At 33.6% G+C, this 25,672-nt stretch overlaps 1 protein-coding gene across 6 annotated transcripts in view; it reads left to right on the plus strand.

The window, feature by feature from the left end:
- Window positions 1–678: 678 nt before the first annotated feature.
- Window positions 679–25,672, plus strand: part of LOC142986385 (uncharacterized) — a 48,712-nt gene continuing 23,718 nt past the window's right edge. For 3 of the 6 annotated variants that reach the window (XM_076134862.1, XM_076134868.1, XM_076134864.1), the window contains exons 1-3: window positions 679–1,269; window positions 2,447–2,622; window positions 17,814–17,925. In XM_076134862.1, coding sequence (XP_075990977.1) covers window position 1,269; window positions 2,447–2,622; window positions 17,814–17,925 — 289 coding nt within the window. In that variant the 5' untranslated portion in view covers window positions 679–1,268. Of the gene's footprint in view, window positions 1,274–2,446; window positions 2,623–17,813; window positions 17,926–25,672 lie in introns of all 6 variants that reach the window. The other 3 variants (XM_076134863.1, XM_076134867.1, XM_076134865.1) reach the window with 3 other exon arrangements.

Raw genomic sequence — 25,672 nt, forward strand, 5'->3', positions numbered from 1 at the left:
TTCTAAATAAGTGTAGCCAAATAATATATCCTTCCTATTATGACCCTATCGTAAGAGAGTTTTGCACACAAAATCGAGTTACCAAAGATGAAAGCTGAGCGCATGAAACTGAAACTGAAGACGGTATCAAAAGTAAATAATAAGTACAACAATTATCTATCATACACAATCAATAAGGAAGTGCCGCCGCGGGCAATAGTTAGTCCGATACAAATTAAACGTTAACAACAATGATAACGTTTAGCCACTTTCTGGAATATACCTCCATTTCCAAGAAACCTTACTATTACAAAGATATTCTACGTTCATTGATCACGTCATAAAATACGCGGAAAATAAATGTAATAAAATATAATGTTTCTCACAATATTTTTCCAAGACAATTCAAGAAAATCATACTATCGATAGGGTTGCACTAACAGTCTATGACTTTTGCCAGATTTTGGTTTATTTGCAAAAAAATGCCACATAAGAAAGAAGAAAATTAGGGAGGTAAGACCCATGTCTCGCCGAACTTTGAAGCGATTGCGATGCGGCTCCTCCTTCCCGTGCCATTGGTGTTGGGCGGCACAGCTCCGCCAATGAGACCGCGTTTAGCCCCACTCGGTGCTACTTCATATTACGAAGATTACGTTTTCCTTGATTAAGAAAAATTACCATTTTTCAACAATTATGCCTCGAACGTGCGGTAACAATCGTGCAACAGATAGTCACCGCGTGCAATCGGCGCATCGAGATTGACTCTCATGTAATTTTTCCGGGATAGATAAAAAGCTGTTTTCGTGTGTCAAGTTCGGGTAATTAAATACAGATTTCAGGCAAATGGTAACGTGTGAGGACGCCTACGCGGTGGCGGGCGTCGAGCTTTATGTTGATATTGTGTTCGAAGCGCGATATTCCTCCGAGCATTTGAGCCAGTTCGTTGCTCGACCACGGCGCGCGTCACTCGCATCGCGCACCGCTTTTGTCAACCGTCCGACGCGAGAGTAAAACTACGCCCGCCCGCCCATAGCGCGCCTGTCGTTATTTCAAAAATAAATTATAATTATTGACTATGTTTTATAAAAAGTTTCTTCAAAATAACAGTGTGTATCGTAACTAAATCATTAATACAATTACCCAAATAGTGTTTGAATTTATTGACTCTATAAACTTTTAAAGTGACGATTAATTGAGGATGTTTGCAATTCTGCAGTTGTTCATTTTATAAGGAGGCTTTACATCTTCAAAACGGCGGTGGAGGATTTACTTCGTCTTGAATTTAAAAAAGTGGGTGAGTAATAGAATAGGTTTAAAGTTTAGATAATAGTTTAGGTTTATTCGTTTTGGTAAAGACAAAGTAAAGTTTAAATAGCGAGTCGATATGCATATAGTTTTCAATTTGATATTAATGAGATACAACGATAAAAAAAGTAGCGAGTGTAGACATGGAACAAAAACTGAAAGGACTTTTCTTTAATTGGATAATGATAATTAGAAAAAAGAAACTAGACAGAAATTTCCGTGATTTAGAAGTATACATTAAAAACTTTAATTGTGCATGTGCATTTGTGTAGTCATATAGCTGAATATTTCATAAAATGCCACATTTAATAGCCCGTGTGAATAATAAAAGTTATTTTAATAAATATGATAATAATTAATATGTTTCCAGGTTTAGCAATAAAAATACAATTGAATTAGATTTTTATAAAACATAAGCTACGGTCTACAAAACTTTAATATGATTATTTTTTATGTAAAACCAGAAGTAGAGCAACGAATTAACTACATTTTCCATGAAATATTAAAAGCTATAGGATTATCTTTGTAGATCACTAAATAAATATTTTCTCTTTAAATATTCGTAGATCATCCCAGATTAACACACTTCTATTTGAGATGAAAATTTTCAAAAAAAAATCCAATTTTTCACTAACTAATATTTGAAAGATGTCCGCTATTTTATGAGTAAGGTGTTTTTTCTTTTCTTATTGAAGAGACGACGATACGTTTTATTTGGAAAGAAAAACAAAAATGTTCACTTAAACTCAAACTACTTGTTTTCCTTTCGATATAGGCAAAAGTAGTAACTACATCTAGAACTTAAGTTATAGGAACGAAAGGGATTTCTTTGTTTCCACAACATTGATGATGTTGTTATCCATATTGTTTGGAAACCACGTGTCAATAAAAGTTTTATGGAATAATGGCAGTTTGTGAAACCTATAAAAGCATCTTGTGTTCGTTTGGTGTTGTCCAATCATTTGAATAATGCTGAATCTGAAGATATATACTGCATTTAGTTTTAGTAACCTTTGCATAACCGTAACATTCATGTGCCGTCGCGTCGGGTCTTTATAGCTTGACTTTTGTTTCTAAGCTGATTAAAGTTAGTAGTAAATAGATACTCGGTGGTTCAGGTAAAGGCAGAATAACTTGAAAGCGACGTTTGCGTTGTCCACAGTGGCCCGGAGCACTGATGGAGCGGGCCTCGATGAAGGCTGCGAAGACGACGTCTCGCGGCTGACTCCGGGCCTGCATCCAGAGACACACTTCGACATGAACGATCTGCCGTCAAACGCGTACACGTTGGACACTCGCAGAATGCAACTATACTCGCACCCACACGTACATCCCACGGTGAGTCAGCGCCTTTGTTTCAGGTACTCCGGTCGCCGTGTCTGTCACACAAAAGGAACGCTACACCTAGAATTTTCTCCTAGGACTCGAGCGTTATAACATCAAAACTTAAACTATGGCACCGATTCCATATCAAATTCAGATGATGTTGTTTATTCGCAATAATATTTATTACGATAGCAGTACCTACGCGTCTTATGATAGGTTATTCTCGTGACGTCTTTGAATTGAATGGACAGAAAACATTGTAAGGTCAAAGTTTGTCGCTAATCTGTTTTTGTCTATGCAAAAACATTGCTGCGGCACATAAAATATAACACTTCAAATAAAACGTGTCAAGTTATAAAAAGAACGCAAAACTAATACATTTCGCATAAATCTGAAGCAAAACAAATACGTCTTTAAATCTTAAAACCTTCGATAATAAAAGCAAAAATATGACGTTGAAAAGATGAAATGCATTGCAAGGCGCGAAAATAAGAATAATTTAAGGGTTAGTACCGCCTGGCGTAGAGTTTCCACTATGAAAGTGGCCATTCGACTCGCCTTCGTTCCTGTGCCAGTTCACACGGGCAAATTCATTTATTTTTTCTGATTCGTACTTTCTGAGTACACTTTCAATTTGTTTGTAATTGTTATTATTTAAAAACTTAGTAAGGATTCGCTAGTCCTACTTATTGTACGTGTTTAGTTCTGTAAGATGGCGATGCTCATCTTTAATTTAACACGTAATAGGAAAATTATATTCTGCAGAATGTAGGCAAATTAGGTTAACAGAAACAAACATAGTTCAGCATCACCTATATAAAGCAACTAAGCACTTTACTCAATAACGAGATAAACGAAGTTAAACAAGTAGTAATCTTAGGATAACATAGTAAATACGCTATGACTAAGAGTAGTAAACTCATTTCTATTAATCAAAATGTGTGTGAAGTTATGTTATAATTTGATTAAATTACGAGCCACAGTTTATTTGTAAATAAATTATGTTTTCTCGTGTAATTAATTTATTTTATTAATAATATAATTACTTTCATAATACGGAGTGTTGATCATGACGTTTAGCAGGTCCCGCACTATCGCTAACTGTGAACCCGTGTTATCGAAGATGTCTTCGTCACCGGCCGTTACATCACCGACCTTGTTTGTTTGACTTTTTCAGGCCATTTTATCACACACTGATTTTAAATTATTCATGTAGCTTATTTTTATAAGCTTTTTACTTATGAATAAATGGGTGGTCATATTATGCGAATATCGCTATCACCGTATACTTTTACTCGCAGTGTAGTTTTTCAGGACCTTGATTCTTTGTTAACTTGCTACACATTTTTCACATTATGTCTTTAATTTGATTATTTTGTGCATGAATTTTAACTTATTACAATTTTGCGAGTGAGATAACCGCTAGAACTTACGTAGCAGTGGCACAATTTTATGAAAATTAAAGTAATTACGGCCGAAGCAGAGTTTTATCATTATGTCCCTGACATAAGTTCATCGCGAACCGAACAACAGATTGTCAATAAGATTCTGTAGGTACCTATCGTGTCATTCAGTACATTATAATGTAACTAAGTTTTTTAATATAAGTCAGTAAGACCTTACGAGCTAATAATACGTGATATAAATATATTTTTTTGTTCACTTTACTCTAGAAATTGTTATAATGGTGCCATTCTTTTTTCCACCATAATAATAATAATTTAATGCATCTACTCACATAAACTTCAAAGTTTTACATTGGTTTTTGTGGAATACAATACTGACTATTCAATAGATAGTTTTCTAGTACAATTAAAATAAGTGTCAGTAACGTGATGATTAATTGGTTGAACATGCAAGTATTCATATTCGTATATTTTTAAGCGACTACTAAAAGAGATTTCATAATTCAGTCGGTATGTTTTACACATGGACACTATTCAAATGAATTATCAGCCACACCAAAATGTCAAAATATCGGAAGCTCAAACGAGAATCTATTTCTATTCAGATGAGATCCATTCAGATCAAGGTTTTGTTCTCGATTAGTTCAATTCGTATAAACCTAGGACCGATCAGTTATGAATGAATATGATGAGGCACACAGAGCGCTATTATGATAATTTCCCTGTAATCGTTTAATCGGATTGATGACTCAAACTTATTCACGGAAATGCGTCGTATTTGTAAATGTGAGCACCTCATCAAAAATCGAGCTGGCTTGCTTATAATATTGATGGAGGTGTAGGTATAAGTAAGATGTTTGAAACATATTTCATACGTTGTGAAGTGCACATAAAGGCTGCGCAAGCGCGACCGTGGAGCGATGACGTCGACTCAGCTGCTTCGGCACGCGGCGACTCGAATGACTCCGCTGTAATTCGAGCGGACCCTGTGACAAATGTGAAAAGTATTACGATTTTAAAGTGCGCCCGAGCACTACTGCCGTTCAATGTTCTCTTAATTCCAACTGAAGATTTCGAACAAAAGAATCTAAAATGAATTTAGGGAAAAAATATGCTGCCCTTTAAGTTTTTTAATGTAATTTTAAACGAAAAATCGAATTACGAGTACCTATGCAAATACTGATTTTATAACAAACTTTGATATAAAGTAAATAAAATGAAGTTTACTCCTAACTGTCCCGAAACAGAATAATCCCGTAATGAGAGTTACGCCTGAGCCCACCAAACCAAATAAGACTTGGGAACTAATACTACTAGACTTTAATACATGATTCTTCGCCTTTAAAGCGAGTGATAATAAATTACGCACAACTCCGGAAACATGTGACACAATTAAATAAATAAGTGACGAAAGAAACGTGCATATTGTTTTTTTTTTGACAAAGCTGAACCTGCAACAAAATTTTGCATGCCTACTGCCATACTTTTTCATAATTGAAAAACAACATTATAATTTTTAAATAGATGCAAGATATGATTATTTGAATTATTCACCGCTGAAATAGATTAGAAAGCCTTTCAGTTTAGCAAGCAGAATACAGCAACATTTCATAAATGATGCGGTACATCCAGTAAAATGCTTTGTTTCACGGAATTCACGGAATCTAATAGTTCACATTACGGTTTTATATAATGCTCATATTTAATATGGGAACTGTATGGGGTGGCTAATATTGTACTAGTTTCTTCCTGCGACTACGCTCGCGTTAAAAAACTCAACGATGTAAAAAATAGCTTAAGTATAATACGTAATTCTAATTTTTAGACTAGAACAATTACAAATTAGTACGAGTACAAGCGTTAGTGCTAGTTGATGACAAACACGTTGAAAGTATGCAAAATGTCAGCTGCAGAATTTCATGAAATACTTTCAAGTATAGTTTTTATCCCAAAAAGTAGTATCCCAGTTGCAAATAAATGAAAAATATTTCTCACTGATGAATCAGAATGAGAAACAAAATAGTTTTAAAACAACATTGATTTCATTGGTAAAAACAACTTTTCAGCGACTCATGATTCCACGCAAATATTTTACATATCGGTTATCATGAGGGAGGAGAGTATTTAATTTCTACACGAATTGTATGGAGTCCGCTTTTGGCATTCCCTCGCTGAAAAATACTACAATCTCAATTAACTATAAATTAGAACTTGTAACTTAATACCAATACTATTGTTTTTCTGTTGTCTTTAAGTTGTAAAGGTGAGTGCGTCATACAGTTCACTATGTGTGTATGTCATACGTGTGTACGTGTGTTTTAGATGTGTGTCATGTTCGCACCTAGACTGTCCTTAAATAAAGATCTGGAATGGTCTTCAAAATCATCTCTACCAGTGGTTCTACCTGACCAATTAAGTCAAGACTAATTAGAACCACTATTACAGCTTTCACCGCTTTTGATTCTTTGTTAAATATTTAAAATTGCTAAGGGTCAGCTCACATCGTGACGCGGCGCGAAGACGCATGAAGAGGCCAGCGATTTCATGCAGCGCCACGCGGTGCCGCAAGGTTCATAGTAACGTCGCAAGGCCCACCTTGGACCATGCAACACTCTCTACTTAATTTTCACAAAGAAATGTCTATAATATTCTTGTAGAAAACAAAGTTATATTTTGAATAGCTCTTTAAAAGTGTGCGCGCAGCGTTGCGTGTCGGTGTGATCTGACCCTTATGTTAAAGTTTTATGAATTAATAAAATGCGAAAAGTCTACCCCATAATAGTATTTGGTGATTACAAAATCAACTCATATCATAATATTCAAAATTGTAGGCTGTGAGGATGACGGAAACAACGTTTCGCTGTATACAATAATGTTGATCACATTTATAAGAGACTATAAGACTTTTCACAAAAAGCCACAAAGAAAGGAAAGAGAAGCATTAAAAAATCCAAGTCCTATCTCGATTCGTACAATACCGTTCGGACCATGGAGGCATCATTCTGTGGTCCAAAATTAATAATATGTATTCAATAATACATTGAATGAAAATTCTTATCCAATCGGAATTTTGAATGAATCCAGACCCGTGCAAGGAAAATGTAAATTAATTATTTTATTATGTAATGTACCGACCACTTACTCCTGATGAATGTCATTAATGCATTTTACTGTGGAGTCATAAGTATATTATAATATCTGAATTTAAAATATTTACCGATATAATTTGATTTTCGAAATAGTATTTTAATACATTACATATCAAAATGGTGTCAGAAAAACTTAATAACCACTTTTAATTTTTTTTTTAAACTGCACAAAACTCGTAGAAAAAATCATTGGACGTAAATAGCTTAACGCAAGAAGATCTTAAAGAATCTCACGTTGAAAGACATTCACAAACTATATGGCCTGTACCAACAAAATCCTTGTAATAATTCTAACAACATTACTTTATCCTGAGTTTGCAACTACTCTCCGAGCTCCATACATACATAGTTCTATCCAACTATAACGGTTTCAAGCAAATCTGTAGAAGCCTTGTTAGTTTTATTAAATACAGCGCGCATTAAAAACTCACATCTGCACAAAACCTTCCGATAACTTCGACAGACTTGGACAAGACCTAGACCTTAATGTATGCAAATTTCAGGAAAAATAATTCTTAAATCTTATCGAATAAGTTTCAAAATGTATTGTTAGTTATTAAAACGTACTTCCATGTTGCAACTGACCTCAATCAAATAAAGCAGAATAGTAAATAAATAATGATGCCAATGTTAATATTGTGACGAAATTGAAGATCGTCAGTTAGACAGCTTAGTTTGCATTTTACGAATTGCGCCAACGCGACGGAAACTGTAGTTCCTTGTGAACGTGTTCAATGTCTACAAGCCATAGTAACTTTATGAAATGTAATAGTAGGTAGATAATAATGTCCGCAGTCAGGAAGGTACATTGTAATCATATTATGACGTCTATTAAATACACGTACTCTACAATAATGTTGTCGTTTTCAGTCATCGTTTTCTATCTATTTGTAGGAAATAAATTGTAACGGCCTTACGCAATTCAGATAATTGCAGTCGAGATTCACGTAGATTTTAAAAGCAAAGTAATTGATTTTTAATTCTAGAACCAATAACTGTAAAAGGTTCTTTGCGAAAACGGACCAATATTTCTATAAAAATAAACGAGGCGCAATATTATTACGTGGGTAACTGGGTAGTAGATAATCCATTCTTTATTCGTCATTTTATTATTTTGCGAAGCTATTCTTTTTATTCGGAACCAAATGCAATAAGATTTAGACAAGAGCCTTTACATACATACCACTCATTTTTATTACCTAGACGCAAATATTTTTACAGCACCTATCAATAATAATGAAACTATTGTTAATAAGTATTTTGCACGTGTGTTAATACAGTACTCCAAAGAGAAAATAATGTTGAAATGGAAAATAAATTCAAAAAGTAGGCTCGTTACAAGCAAAGTAGGCAAAATATTTGCTGAAAATAAACATTTTGGTCCAATGCACATGATGGCTTTGTCACCTACTGACAAAGTCATTTTGTTAAAATTTTATTTGTTATTTCGACGTCTGGGTTCCGGGAATTACCGTTCAATATAAAACTGTTTAAGCCATTTAAAAAATGTTATTACGATAGTGTTTGGTGGTTCATCGTTTATAAGTTACTTGAACCAAAATGGAAAACATTTTAACGGATATTGTTGACGGCAAGGCAATTTGCATTATTCAGTTCCCGGTGAAGGATTTTTTAATTCTCTTTAGACTTATCTAAATAAATTTTGATAAGTATATAGGTAATTGCAACAATTTCTAATCAAGCTGGAATTTTAAATTATACTGCATATAGTTCTAGCTGCGCTCTTTGGCATTTACATTTAATCACTGAAAAGTGAAACTAGTGAGCAGATGCTCTGAGAGCTTTTAAAACTACAATATTAAATGTATAAAATGGGCTTTACAGATTTAGACACAGTGAAATATCGGGTGCGTTAAATAAAATTCAATATTGTACGGGCTTTTTTAAAAGTGCCGCTCATAGCGTTTTACTGTTCACAATTACGTGCTACGCTACGGCTTTTAATTCATTATATACGTGACGGTCAAAGTAACATACAGTAAATTTTTAATATTATAATGAAGGTAGTTTGTGTATAATTCGTTTATTTTTACAGTAAGACGACATAACGAGTCTTCTTAAGAAGACCAAAGATGTAAAAATTCATATATAAGAATGTGCCTTTTTCCCAAAGGGGTAGGCAAATACCAGTGGTGGCGTGTTTCGTTATACTCACTACTACAACTTTTGTCACCATCTATGTAAAAATATAAGATAGTATAATATCTATATTCAACTAAAAAATGAAATAGCAACTAATCTCAAATTTTAAAATTGTTTCACTTTCAACGTCGATGTCTACGAAGCTACACTAGAACACGGGAGCAAATATAATTGAGCACTCCTAAAACAATAGGGTTTCACAAAATACCAATGCGTGGAGTAGTATCTATAAATATTGGCTGGGCAAACTCCCGTTGAAGCTTGGGTTTCATATCATCGATCGTTGATATAAGGCTTCAATATTTTTGATGTTGGCTGGTTAGATCTGGAAAGGGTCATTGACTTTTTCGCGAAGTTCATATTGTAGGTTATAAGTTTATATGTATACTAGCGGACCCGACAGACGTTGTCCTGTCTAGACGTCTTTAATTTGAAAATTTTAAACTTTTTTAAATAATCTAAACCATTCTCAAATCCCCTTGAAAACACACAAAAAAATTCATTAAAATCGGTCCAGTCGTTTAAGAGAAGTTCAGTGACATACACACTTACAGAAGAATTATATATATAAAGATTGACGTAGCGCAAGACAGACAGCTCTCCATCAACAGAATATTTGAAATGCACCGACTTACATACCTACATACCTAAGTTGGATCGCACCAGGATCCGACTTAGGTATGTACAGACTACTTAGCGTCCCTACTTTGTTATAAGTAGTAACTTTACATGGGAGATGACAAACATATTTTACTTCATACATACGCGCTACATTTTCTTCATTCTTATGAAAAAGGTGAAAATATAAAATTACACTTTCTCTAAATATTATGCCTGTGCATATTATATTCGGCAGTCGTTTAAAAGTTAACATTACAACGTAGAGTTGACACAGTCGACGGTACCTAGAATACATTTCTGGTATTTGCCATGACTGCCATGCGTTTCTGCAGAACTCATGAGAGCCTAATAACTACCTATCCTATTGTGAAACCCATAAAAATCCGAACAATAAATAATAGACCTATTTATTCATCGGAATTTTATGTAGTGTCTATCATTAACAATAATAATAGAGTTCAAAAAATCAACCCAACTCTATTGATTTATTAATTTTCTCAATCAATTGTGTGGAAAAATAACGAGAAAAGTGTCCCCAGATTCTCAGTAACACCTACAGTTTTATCATTGTGTAAATTATTTTTACATTAGTTGCGAAGTAAAATAATCTAAAGATGGCGTGCTCAGGTCACATTGTTAAGAAAACGCCGCGCTAGCCGAAGTAACCTGCACGTGCAACTGAATGTTCAGTGTTTGTGCATTTGTTCAGAGCTCGTGGGTGGCCCTGTATTACTACTTTTTTACATATGTATATTTTACTCGAGCGTCAACTTTCATTCGGAACTCGACTACAACCGAGAATCAATCTTAAATAAGGGATGTAAGGGACTAAATAAGCTGATAAAATACAGAGTAGCTTATCAGAAATATTGCTAAGCCATACAGCTAATTCGGTCGTGTGCAACGTACAATGGGCCTATTTCACGAGCCAATTAACTTTGTTGCACTTTTATTGTTTTAATTCTTGTATCAAATGTCTTTTGACAGATAGAGTTGTTGTAAAACTCCTTTTATTAAAACCGAGGCATTTATGGAGTATTTTGTGATACATGTGAAAAACAATTGCAAATAAAAAATCGTTAAGATAGGCAAACTGGCATTAAAAATTTCAAAGGTCCTGCCATTTCAATTTTCAGAAAAAATAAAAAACTGACTTGTTCCATCATTCACATTTGTTTGAGAAGGCCATTTTATGCTACTTTTAGGAATATTGTTAGGCTCCAAAAAGTGCGTTTTTCTTAACAAGCAGTTAAATATCACATTAATTATTTCGAAGTATAGCTTGAAAGAAGGTTTTCATTTTCGTTTTAAATATTGTGCATTAAGTAAAGGTGTTTCCTTTAGAGAGTGAAATAGGAGTTCACAGGCCATAACTGTCATAACCGTATTACTGAGTGCTCGTCACTGTCTATATGTAAAATTGACACGGCTACTCACAATGCCACGTTTTATATCACATGACAAGGTGTAAACACTTTACTTTTCTTTCTTTTGTGCTTTTACAATTGACATGATTGTTAAGTGCAATATGCAATTGATGGGTGTAACTTGAAATATATTCGGTCTGCTCTTTACTATTTACATATTTCCCAGTAACTTTAGCAACTATTTCAGTTATTGATTAAGTTCATAGAAAAGGTATCGTCGTAGCATAGACGATATGTAGCAACATAACATCTTTGCTAATTACTGACGAACTACTTTATTGTCATTCTCAAAATAACTACAGATGAAACATAGCCTTTCAACGTAAGCTTCACTGAAAAGTTAAAACAATTAAACGCATGCACAAAGCTCAGTAAACATTGGTGACAAATTTGCTATTAACGTTTCTGTGGCCTCCGATTCAATCATTGGGGACTGTTCTCTGTTACCGTGTATGCCTTTGACAGCTATTATGTGGAGAGATCCTAAAAATAAATCTGTTTGATTTCCAGTGCACGTGAAAACCTTACTCTATTCAATTACTAACCTTCAAACAACAACGCTAACAAAATCTATATTCCGTGTTAAATATATTATAAATAGGTTACATCAAAAGTGAGCGATATTAAATTTATAAATAAAATCGCACACTACAGAAAATACTATTATTATAGATGCGAAGGTTCGGATGTTTGGATTTAGTGCATAGATAATAATTAGATATTTATTTAAAACCCTGGTTAACACATAAGAAGCGCTTTACTCCGGGAAATCTTTTCACACTAAGATCTTGAAACCTTCCCATCAATAACTTTTTTCTTTTTCATTAATTGAAAAAAGTTATACTGTTCGTCACATAAAATGAATAGACTTCAAAAATTCGCAATGATTACTCTTATGACAAACTACCAGAATATTAAGAACATTTATAAACACGAATCATTATATAAGTTACAATTTGTCTACGCATACTACTATACTGTGCTGACTTTAAGACAGATTTAGTTCGACTTTGTTACTACAACTTATGCCGCTCTTTGATATACAACACTCCTATGTTTCGCGAACTCGATGTGATTATAATAATGTCCAGCCAATATTCGGCAATGGCCAGTTCACTCAACTCAGCCTATGTACAGAAATTAGACTCTCTATTATCTCAATCCTCTGAAAGGTGAGGTGCAGGACTAAAGGCTGTACAAATATACTTTCTGATGCATAATAAGTCTACAACCCCAATTTCTTAACCTAGGTTGTGTTTTTAAATGTTAAAATTGAAAAAAAAATGGTTTTCAAATTCTGTAATACGTTTCGTTCTTGTTTATTTTATAAAATATAGAAACGTAAACTGAAATTGCATGAAAACTTCTGAGTCATTCTGATACCTACAATTTTTATAGGACCAAATATTTAGAAACTAGTTTATTCTCATCGAAAAAAGAGTCATGCAAATCGGATCAAGAATATATCAACCGAATTAAGAACCTCCGTTTTAAAGTCGCTAATTAAAGTTGTTTTTATTCGTCACAAAAAAAGATCGATTTATTCTCTTAACTCCATACTTGAAAATTATGCACTATGTGTATATTTTTTTCCATATATTTATGATTATTTCAATAACACTGTAAAATATTAACAAGTAACTATTCAAAATTAGTTGAATAATATAATTGCTGCTTACACGAAAAGTATCAAAAAGCGTATTTTGCTGATTTCGTTTAATTTTATAATATCATTATGAGATATTTAATGAGACTGCTTGTTAAATTGTGAAATAAATGAACGTTAAAGAATAACTATCACGGTTTCGTGAATCAATGAATGAAGCGATTTTAACACCTTTGCAGAGGTTTTCCGCGTGGCGTACAAACAATGTTGGGAGCCAATACGACGAATTTTCCGGGTGTTAATGATACGCGGAATTTTCTTTGTGAATTGTTACCTGTTTTGGGTAGTGTATATTTTGTGGACAATTGTCAAACGCGGATTAATATGACGTGTCCATTTTAATTAAAAAAAATATTTTGTATAGTTGCAGCTTGTTTCAACGCCCGCTTTGTCTAGTTTAGTTTGTTGTTTGCCGAATTTCGAAGAAACGCGAATAGATCAAAAAAATTTACTAGTTTATTTTTATTACGTACCCACGCGAGTTTGCACTGAAAATGACAAAATATAAAACAAACACTATTAATGAAAGGCTTCAAGAATAGTATTTATGGTTCAGTGACTAAAAGCTTAAAATAAATCTAGTTACCTTCACCCTAAGTTAGTTTTCCATTCAACTAACAGCAATTAAAGGACAATATAGATAATACAGACGTTCTTTCTTGGAACCTGCCTACAGGAAAAGTGCGCTATTAATTGCCATTATTAAAATGTTAATCGTATGATTTCCTCGCGTAGAAAAATGAAGACAAATTTTTCGTCATTAGTCTATAAAATATGTATCAGGTTGCGGCGGAAATTAAGTAATTTGTAATAAATAAATAGCGTCATCAAACTACGACAAATTAAAATTGTTCACAATTTGGGTCGCAACAAAATGATTTAATTTTGAAATTGGAACAAGTAAACACTCACTCACGTGTCAATTTATAACAATTATGAGTACCTAACGATATATTCATTAAGTTTACTTTGCGCTTATTCATAACAAAACATATTGTAGGATAAATACACACATTATTTAAAGATAGGTGGTCATTTTAGTTATTCAACCTGCGTTTCACATAAGATGTCCAAAATGTTCAGCTACATAGTATTCGTTAGCGACGGGCATGTACGTCACGATACCATATGAATGAGGACGAAACAAAGTCACTTTGAAGGGGTCTTAGTGAGTGGCGTTTGTCGTTTTTTGGTCTCCGCCTACCAACGCCTACAACTATAGGAACAAGGCGTGTTTTATATATGTACTGATTTTTTTCTTCTAATCATAAATCTCAGAGTTCCATGATTTGTTTAGTGAACTAAACCATAATATGAGTAGGCGGTAAAGGTAATTTGATTTCATGTACTATTTATCTTCCAGACAGTTTGGAATAAAACAACAACTACCCACCTGTTCCACCCTCCTCCCGTCTCTTAGCCACCCTTGCTCGTTTACAGAATATTTCTGGATTAACGCTAAAGTGGATCGTTACTATTTAAACATTTCACAAAAGATAAGTCATTAAAACGCGATATTGATACAACTTGAGGTCAGTCAGGCAGTCTATTGTATTCTTTATTGTTCAGCAATATTAGGATTGCACAATGAAATCAACTTTATATTAATGATAAAATCATAACTTATTGTCAATCTCTAATATCGTACTGCTCGCACAAAAAAGTAAACTTTTTGATCTGGACACACGTCTCAACATTAGTATGGCAGGGATTCGTACCACCATCGCATGCACTACTTCAAGTGTTCATAAAGAAACTATCTAATATATAAAATTCTCGCGTCACAGTTTTCGTTGTCATACTCCTCCGAAACGGCTTGACCGATTCTCATGAAATTTTGTGAGCATATTGACTAGGTCTGAGAATCGGCCAACATCTAGTTTTCATACACCTAAGTGACACATTTTTTTTATATGGCAAAGCAACGTTTGCCGGGTCAGCTAGTAATAGAGTATACAAATTAAGCTCAAATAGAAATGTGTAGTACAACCAACTGCTTAGTTTAGGTTTTCAAATACATTGCATACAAGTCTTGTGTATACAGATAACTGTCAAAACATACGCGACCGACGGCTTTACGTACTCGTGTGCTCTTAATAGTAAATCCCAGATTTTGTATTTATAATCAATTACTTCTGGAAATTTTACTTTTTAGAAGTTACATGTTTATCATAAAGTAGACGTATAAATGGGACAATTAATAGTAATGGATACTCTGTCAGATACATCATTAAAATTGTTTTAATATAAGCAATGAAGAGGAGAAGTAGGACTTCAAATAGGAATATAATTAAAAACTAACTTTCCCATTAAACTAAACAGTGCAAATATTTCTCACACAAATAATTATTAATACACGAGAAATTTGCAAACACTAGAGAGAGCGTTGGCGGTTCGGCATTGAGTCATTAACGGGTAGTTTGTGGCATTGATGTAAATTCAGCGCTGATTAACGAAATCTTTTTATATTATGTTTGTCGGATCGGTTCATCTAAAATATAAAAATTATATTCGATGATTTTATTATATCACGATAAGATGGAATTCTCGTAATGCGTGTCGTTTTGAGATTGTGGGCTTGGAAACGCCCATTAATTACCGTGCTATTTTCGTTTAATCCCACCCTGCGATCCACTGTGTCGTCTCGTCACTATCGTCGAAGTTAGCGGACATTTTTTAATCGTATTGAAAATATATTAAAGCATATTTCATTTTCATTAAGATAATATGAGAGATACATCCAAAGAGTATAGGTTCTCATGGTGCATCTCTCTTACTTTACCCGTGTCCCGTTCCAAGAACAACGCTGAGAATTAAAAGTATTTTACGCGTCAATCAATCACGGCTAACAGCGATAATAGTACAATTCACGCTTACGATTGTATTTTTACAGATAGTCAAATATAATTTCTCTATTTAGGATTAAGAATATTTACATAACACGACGACATTACATGCACCATAATTACATCGTTAAAAGCCGATAAATCAACAAGATATTGACAATATGGTTGTTGATATGCAGCCAAGAATATATTTTTCTTTAAACAGTATACACGTAATAAATGTCTTTTTTATATTGTTCAACCCGTTATAATCGGGGTACATAAATTTTATTTTCTTATGAAATAAAACTTACTGATGTCTCTTTTCTCTAATGTAAAATTTGTTCAAATCTACTAGACTGGAGTAAGCAAGTAATCTTATTTGTTGTGATCATAGAGGATACTCAGACGTCGTCTCGGCAGAAAACTTTCATTCCTTGACCAATATTTCTTTATATAGTTACAAGAAAAATGGCCTGCCACTAAAGATCTCGCATTTATATTCCAATTCTAATTTTTTGGTACAGGAATTTTTCTCGAGTGTCACGATGCAGCAAATAAATATTGGTCGTGAATTGGAGAAATGAATCGATCTCGCTCTTATATAGATGATTCCGAAATTTTATCTCTTTCACCCTAATAGCCGGCTGACAAACATGTATCAGCGGTTAATAGGTGCGCTCACGCAGCTGTTGCGAACAAATCAGCTCGGATATAGCTGACACTGTCAAAAAGCTAACACCTTGGTGCATGATATAGGCGAGCAGCGACTATAAATTCATATGTATAAATTGCTGGTTATTTCTGTTTATATTTTCGTAGATAATAAGATTGTATGGGCTGTAAATATTTAAATTAATCAACCGGACAGTTATTACTTTACCTTCAAATTACCCCATTAATGTCGCATAAAAATGTACATAAACAATTTTATTGGTTCTAATTATTCCAACAGATTATAAAAGTGTTAGTGAACTCATACGTATTGAGAAAACATTTCATTATTTAACAGCGGAAAGTGATGTGTCACGCATGACGCTTATGCCTTGTGCCGCGAAATAACAAGCAAAGACATTACGAGGAGGGTCGACTCGACGTTCATTCAAGATCGGAGAAAGCATCCTACGTATTTAAAAATAGATATTGTAGAATATTTATTGGCCATCTCTTCGGGATTCGATTTAATATTAAGATTAGAAAAATATAGTACACACGTGTTTATGCGATGGACGCTAATTTGTTCAAGAGTATTTTCATAAGTTGTCTAAGGGTAATTCTGGGAGGCCAGATTGTTGGCGCATTGTTTAAATTTAAACGCTGCTAGGTGACCAATATTTTATAACAAATACACCAAATTCATTTAAACTTACTTTAAAGCACATTATTGTTATGTTATTATACGGTGTCGATGACCGTACGAACATTTTGTATCTTGGTGGAGTTACTCCGTACGATTGCCACTTCACTTGTTACTTCACTGATTAGGATACAATGCGGCAGATTTAGAGATGATTGATAATACTATAATGGCAAAAATTACGGAGAGCATTCCACTCGTTTTTGTCCTTTAAAGATACGTCGGGGAACCGTGCGATCTACAAAGTGTTGCCCGCTGTCGTTGTTATAATATACGGTCGGTCAAATACTTGTGGTGGTTACTCATTAAAATAAATTCCAGCTAATTAATTAAATATTGAAATATAATTAAGAAATTTGTGAACACAACGTACGTTGACCGTTACAAACGATATGGCAAACCCCATTTGATCGCACCGTTGCTTCTTGTGATAATTAACTTTGTATTTTGATAATTAACACATAAACAGTGATTGGATTGTAGTGAAATTTCAAGTAAAACCATGAGTTAAACGGAGGGCGAATAATGAATGGTGTAACAATGTTTTAACTATGTGGAATGATAAATTAATATTGTTTGTTTGGAACAGGAGCTGTCGATACACGCGGTGTCCACGCACGAACTTCTCAAGCCCAAAGATGAACCTTCCTACTCACTGGCGACTACTACCAACCTTTGCTCCGTCAGTTTGCACCACGCAGGTCAGTTATACTTATAACTATTATTTTTAGATTTTAGACTTAGTTTTGTGTTGAAAAATAAAGGTTAAAATTAAGTTCCAAGTTTATTCTCACTTGCTCAGATATGAATTATTAAATTTTATAAAAGCTTGCAAGACTCGTCACCTGTGTGAGTTAAATAAGAGACGATATTTGAAGAACCCAATTGATTTTCTATGTTACTAGCTGACTAGAGATCTCTCATAAAGTGGTCAACTCTGACAACAAAGGAAATAAATCAAAGGAAAAAAAACATAAGGGTAAAGAATCAGATGAATTACATCTCGCGTTTGGAATTTCGGCCACGTGTCGGCTTTGCCAATTAATAATACACAGCCGTCGCGAAAACAAAAACAACAATATTCATTACATCTTACTATCAATATCAATGAAGAAACGTTAAAGGGAAAATGCTGACCGACACGTGTAACTGAAACAAACAAGAAACTGAAAGAACTTACCTTAAAAAAACAAATACGGCATAAATATTGAGTTCTTTTCCGATTATAAACTTGTTTAAAAGTACAACAATTTTGGTTTTTACATGTAAAGTATATAAGCCTCGACCTAGATAAAAATCAAGTTAAATCGATGTTAGAATTTGAATGCACTAGGTAACAAGAAAGAAATACAATTTCTATATAAACTCAATTGAAATTTCTCCTCTGCAGATTTTCTGTCAATTCTATAAAAGACAGTAACAATAGATAAATGTACCTTACGTCTTTTTTGTCATAATGGGGTCGATTTAAGACATCTCCCTTTAGGCTATGCAACTGATACCCGAACAAGTTAATACGTGTATCAAGTTTCAATCGGTGGGGTAGAGAGCAAGTATCTGTTCGCATTCAACTGAGCCTAATTAGGCGTATCTTCATTTTATAATACATCTATATATTTAATTAGGTATACAATTTAATTGCAGACAATGACGTTTATCTTTAACCAAAGTCAAAATGCTACTTTTATAATTCTGAAGAGTTTCGTTGTATGTATTAACGCGCTAGTTTTCGGAATGAACGGGTAATTTTTTGTTTTAGATTTGTATATGTTCTGTGCATCTAACATTAAGTTGAGGTCTCTTACCGGATTAATTCAATTAAATCGAATACGATGACATAAATATTTTGTAGATGTATCCAAGTCGAAATTCCTTAAACGTAATGTTCACATGATTTTTTGGTAAAGCCGGCCAAGACATATTTTATAATTTTGACTTTTACTCTACGCTCATATTTATGTTTTGATGCGATGATTTTATCGTAACTTAGATCTGTCGCTTGCGTGGCCGTGTCAACCTCATAGGCATTCAATCAGAAGAAAAATTAAACAAACAATACGATGTTTTTCAATAATTGTAAACGTTTTCATCATCGTTTAGAACATAAACAGAAATAGTATTGTCGATTTTCTTTCTCAGACATAACAGGAATGCATATTTTATTATTCGTAGGTATTACGTTCTGTGAATTAAGGGAAAACGGTATCATTTATATTGAAAAGTGCCACATTAAGTAGAATAGAATTTTCTGATAAAGTGGTACTCTTAATTTTTGTGTACCGTTTAGTCTTTAGCGTGTACTGAAGGGACAACAACATATTTTGTGATGCTTTCGTTTTCAGTCGTTATTTTCTAACAATAATATTATAGAAAGTATTATTGATTGTTACTAAGGTCAAGTGCAAATCTGAACAGTCAGTACGTGTGTCGTTCGTGCTTTCTATAAGACGTATTTTTATAAACACACTTGAAAATAAACCCTTATTGTTTCCGATGTTAGCTCGTGGGATAGAAATACCTGCTATATACTACAAAATTTAATGTTTTACCTGATTTTATTTTTTTCATAATAAGTATTCGTCTATTTAATTCTTTTTTTAGTTTTCGGACTCCTAATATTATAAAATGAGTATTTCACTTTGTTAATAGCCGTCTCGCCGTAGTAGCGTAATATTTGCCGTCGCTCGGCAATATCATCAACTAACACTTGACCTCTTTCAAGTAAAGCTCTCAAGCTATCCATACCCAGCCCCATATCAAACTTCTTGAACGCTGGTAAGAAAGAGTACGAATGGCTATTTTGTTTCCTCTAATTTGCATACCTAGAATATTGATAGGGACGCAACTCCTTTTGCAATATAATTGATTTCTTAGAGCATTTCACAGGCTTCAATTATAATCTTCGAAGATTATGACTAACATCCGAACTGGTTTTATGCTTTTATTAATGAAAATTAATAGAGTGTCGGAATTCATCAGCGACATGAATATTTAATTTTCATCTATTTGTCAGCCAACGAATGCTCATTTCTTCTCCATTTGTCAAACCACTGTCCCGTCATTTAATTATAAATTGTCGATCTACTTGTCAGCTTTCTCACAGTGAACTTTCTAGCTGCGAATCTTTATGGGTCGAATATTACTTTAATTACTCTGATCATCTATTATTGGTGTAAAATATAGTAATAATAATCTACGATTGGTAATATGTCGACAGCTAATCCTGTAACAGTTTTAAAGGAATATTTGTACCCGAGTTATTTCTGTTACACTGTTGTGTTGTGTTCTTAGTTTTGAGGTCTACGTACTTTTTTTGCAATAACTCTTGTTTCGATATATTTTTTTGTGGTTTACATTTTTTTTAATCAATTGAAAAAAGCGTCTTAATGATACCGCGTCTGGAGTGTGTGTGGAGTGAATGTGTGTAAAGTATTCTGTAAAACAATATCCTTTCGTTTTAAAGGTTTAATATCGAAATAAATATAAAACAACTCTTTGCAGGCATTGATTCGTTGTGTGTCACCAATCACAGGCAATTATGGCCAGTATTGTTTGATGGTAAAGCATGTATGAGATGTTTGTTATACTAGTACCTAAATTGTGTTGTATCGCATTGGTTTTTACGCATAATGCTCTTATTGTTAGAAACATGTACCTTTTTGTGTTTCAACTTACCGACGCGACTGTGACTTACGTACCATTTCAAGTGGTAGCTGTGTTGGCACGAACTTAGGAATATTTAATTTACGACCCAACCAGTATTGTTCATTCAGAACGGTCTCGAGTTGATTGGCGATATTAAAAGTGTCAAGCGGCCGGTGCCGGAAATTCATTGATAGATTTAATCGCCTTGCACTGAAATAACGTACCACGCAGTAGGATTTGATTTGAGGAGTAAATTGCTAAGTCATTAATGCCGTCCGGTCGGCGCGGCTCTCTGCACTAAAAACTGGTGCTATTTTCAGGGTGCTAGGAGGGATCCTTGAAGTTTGAAATTAAAGTCGACTTGCGTCAATGTGCACTCGTTAGTTGCTGTAAGTATAGTTTGTCGACGACCTCGGACCGATGGCAAACATTAACAACGAGGCTTACTATTAAACTATTGTTTCTATAAAGCGGCAAAAGGAGCAAAAAATATTTTGTATGTAGGAATAGTATTACATCATATTTCTATTTTTAAATAATTTGATTACCTCTTTCGTATATGTATAACACATAGGCTACTTTTTATCCCGGAGTTCCCGAGGGATTTGGATTTACGCGGGAAGGGTTTCCACGCAGACACAGTCGCGGGCGGCCTCTTGTATATAAATAAATAAAACTACTGTATTCCGATATTTATAATACTTTATATCAGAAATGACTACACAATTTAGTATTTACATAAGTTGTGTGACAATATTTATTTGGATTTACTACTTAAATAAACTTATTTACAACTAAAATTTAACACAGTTTTTATATTTTATCGCGTTAAATTTTCCTTAAATATTTATTTAGGTTATAAAACTAAAAATTATAGTAAAATAACCCATATTTTAAAGTAAATAAACCATATTTTAAATGTTACTTTTAAACAGCATCGTTTTAATAAATATAAGCCGCGTAATACAAATGAATTTGACTCAATGCTTATTAAAGTATTTCTTTTGCATCTTGTCGAGTAGTGTGTGTGTTTATATAATTTTTTCTTTATTTCATTTTTAACAAAACGCTGTTATCTTCACTTTCTTTTATCAAATCTGGCAATTACCTGACATTCATAGGGATATAATACCTACGCTTGAGTAAAACGAAAAAGCCAGAATAAACTAAAATAAAATTCGTGGCATGCAGAAAGGAAGTCTGTCTTTAGAACAGTACAGATGTCTCGTATAGCTATAAATCGTCATCACATCGATGTTATTGTTCATTCATATGAAATGCTATGGTCTCCATTATTTCATATAAATAATAGATATCATGAGCATTTCATATTTCTAATATTTTAGTTTTACAGCGATTTATCGTATTTTTTACCTGGTATTTTATATTGCTATGCTTGTTTTTTCTTCATCTAAAAATATTGATAAAGCGACGAATATTTTCATTCATGCAGATAAATTAAAACAAAGTTTAGAGTATTCATATTGGAAAAAAAATATTGCTTAAAATATGTAAATTAAAATATTAATATGGCGTCAGTGCTGACTGCTGAAGGTACACAATTATTAGTTCCTAGATTAACTAGAATTCTTCGAACGTTTTTCATATTTTTTATTTTATTATTACCTAGTATATTACACTAAAAGGTTGCCATATAAATATAAAAAAAAAGGAAACCATAGAATGCCGATTTTAGAATTAGTAATTCTGGTTAGAATAAATAAAATTATAGACCGTGTGAAGTTTTGCAAGTTTTTTTTTTTTTCGTTTAAAAAGAGTGTGCATAAAAATAGTTAATTACAATATTATTCTTGTGACAGAATGCGTATTCTCAATATATTGCCAGATCAGTAACGGTTGCGAAAACTGATAAATTAGCGCTTACGGTACGGCTACTGGGTATCTAGATCTTCCACAGCATTATTTGTAGGACTATCAGTTCTGTAATTGTGCCTAGTTGTCTTAATTGTTCCTAAACAATAACGAGAATTATTCATTCTTAACTAAGCCTGATTGAGTGTCCCACTGCTGGGCGAAGGCCTCCCCCTTCCTTCCAAATCACCTTATGGCTGCGGTAAGTTCCGTGGAGACGATAAGCAAGACGGCAGTTCTTCTCAAATGCGTTGATGTCATCCCACCATCTTCGTTTTGGGTTCCCGCTTCTGCGATGACCATCCATTCATCCATACTATCCATACTAATATATTATAAATGCGAAAATAACTCTGTCTGTCTGTTACTCAATTACGCCAAAACTACAGAACCAATTCGCATGAAATTTGGTATGAAGATATTTGGATACCCGAAAAAGGACATAGGCTACTTTTTACCCCGGAAAATGACGCATTCCCATGGGAAAATTCAGGTGACGGACGAAGTCGCGGGTAAAAGGTAGTTATTCATACATCCGATTTGTTAACCCCGTCTTCTGTGTCTTGTCAATCGGTTTTTCTAGAGACACAATGACAAAGAAAGATTTAAATTAAGCATTAGATATATCTAGTAAAATAAGAATCTGAGGAAAAATCCAAGTAAAGAATTCATAAGAAAATTGTATGACGTCCGTTTGTCTATTAAAAAATATATCTTGCATTTTTCTGTTAACTATACTATATTTCCCAACATACTTTATCTATTTTTCTACATTCTACTTCCAATACAGCTAACCTTAACGAAAAATACCTAAACTTTTTTTATAGACGTAATCGGACGATGAACTTTTATTAACCTTCGGGCGCGAGATGTTCGCTAAATAAGTATTTATTTTCTTGAACTTTCGCAGTTACTACCATATTTATCCGACAAAATCTCAATGCCGATCTTTAAAATCATTAAAACACATTTTTTTTATATCAAATCCTAAACACTCCAAAATTTTCAAAACTCCGTGATTCAATTTATAGTTTTATTTTTAATTGACATTAAACGAGATTTAAATTTAACAACTTACATACCTACATTTACAATACAGAAGTTGGTTAGGTACTCTACCGAATACGCAGGCAGAGGCTTTTTAATTTAACAAATGGTTTCGTTAAGTGTGCGAAAAATGTGAAAATCAATGTTAAATAGGCACATAATAATGCTATTAGAATGACACACACATGAAAAAATTTTAACAAATTTCATGTTATTTTTAAATGAAAACTGTTATCAAAAAGAGCGTAATGGTTATTATAATCTAATGTCACATCCGACAGTGAAAAACATCTAGAAAAAACATTTTCCTGTAGCTCCGCCTGTTTTGGTTTTGATGAAAATGACTACTACCCTTACTTTTTATGATATGTCAAAAACGCATTTTAGTATAGAAAAACGACATATTGACGTCATTAGTATCGTATTTTCGTTGGGATTAAATGAGTGCCTAATAGTCTGTAATAATTTTAATTTCAACTTTATTAACGAAAGCAAAATTAGAAAGCGTAAGCATTTTAGATAACCGTTTGTCGAGTACAAGCTTAATAATTTTTCGTTATCCTAGTCAACTACCGTGTTATCAAAACCGAGTTAGTTATTTTCCCGTGGCAGAAGGGTGGGCAGTTTCACATTCATGATATCTATACTAATATTATAAAATGGAAGAGGTTGTTTGTTTGTTTGTTTAAACGCGCTATTATCAGGAGCTACAGGTCCGATTTGAAAAATTCTTTCAGTGTTAAATAACCCATTTATCGAGGAAGGCTATAGGCTATATATCATCACGCTACGACCAATAGGAGCAGAGTACCCGTAAATAATGTTAGAAAAACGGGGAAAATTATGACCATATTTGCTCTTATGTGACGCAAGCGAAACTGCTCGGGGCAGCTAGTTATTACATTTCGGTATTTCAATAATCCGTATAATTAGTCCTTTTGTGGATCTGTCAATCTGTTCTTTTGATTGATTTCTCGGTAGCAGCCTAGATCGGACTGTATAATAATGGCCGACTGGATTATACGACGCTTTCATGACACATTGTGTGTCATAATAGAATGTCATATGTATACCTAAGCATCGAATGCATGCACAGATCATTAACAAATCGCACCAGTTTTCAGCGCTTTGATACTTTGGCCCATCCATGTATACGATTAAAGATTTCCATTGTTTTTTTTAAACGAGTTTGGGCATCTTAGATATTAACTTTAGAAACAAAATAGATATGTAAACAATTTAGAATTCTTTATAATATTTGCGTACAAAAGCTAACCACGGTGAACTTCTTCTATGCTCAGATATGTTTTTTCTGTACATACTATCAGATAAGGCAGTTCCCAGAAGCAGGAAATAGTATATTTGTGTCATGTGGGAAATATGAATAGTACGTTTCGAGGTGTTTCATTCAATGATAATATAATAATAGCAGCATTTTCTTAGAATTCTCCTACGGATATTTTCATTTAGCCGAGTTTCAATAACGAGAACGAGAGGCCACAGGAAGGGGTAAACAAATAATTAGAAAATAATTGTTCGTGAAATATGGCTGTCATTTTAGATTTAAAGAGGTATGTAAGTATCTGAAGAATTTAGGGCATTGCTTAGCACCTACTTAGGTACAAAGATGTAAAATAACTTCGGTACTACGAAAGGTTTAGTATAGCCTCGATTGTTTTATTAAACTAACCTTACATAATGCCACGTCATACTTAAGTGTTCATGTTTATAATAGGAATATGTAAGTAGTGAGGTACAAAATATGTTTACATTATCATCACAGCCTTCTGTTCCTTGCTATACTCTATGAGATCATTGTCTTACACCAGTGTAAGCTTACGTATGTCTATGTAGGTTGATACCATGTGTATAGTTTGCAACTAC

The sequence above is a fragment of the Anticarsia gemmatalis genome, chromosome Z, assembly GCF_050436995.1.
Source record: "Anticarsia gemmatalis isolate Benzon Research Colony breed Stoneville strain chromosome Z, ilAntGemm2 primary, whole genome shotgun sequence".
In the NCBI taxonomy this organism is placed as follows: Eukaryota; Metazoa; Arthropoda; class Insecta; order Lepidoptera; family Erebidae; genus Anticarsia; species Anticarsia gemmatalis.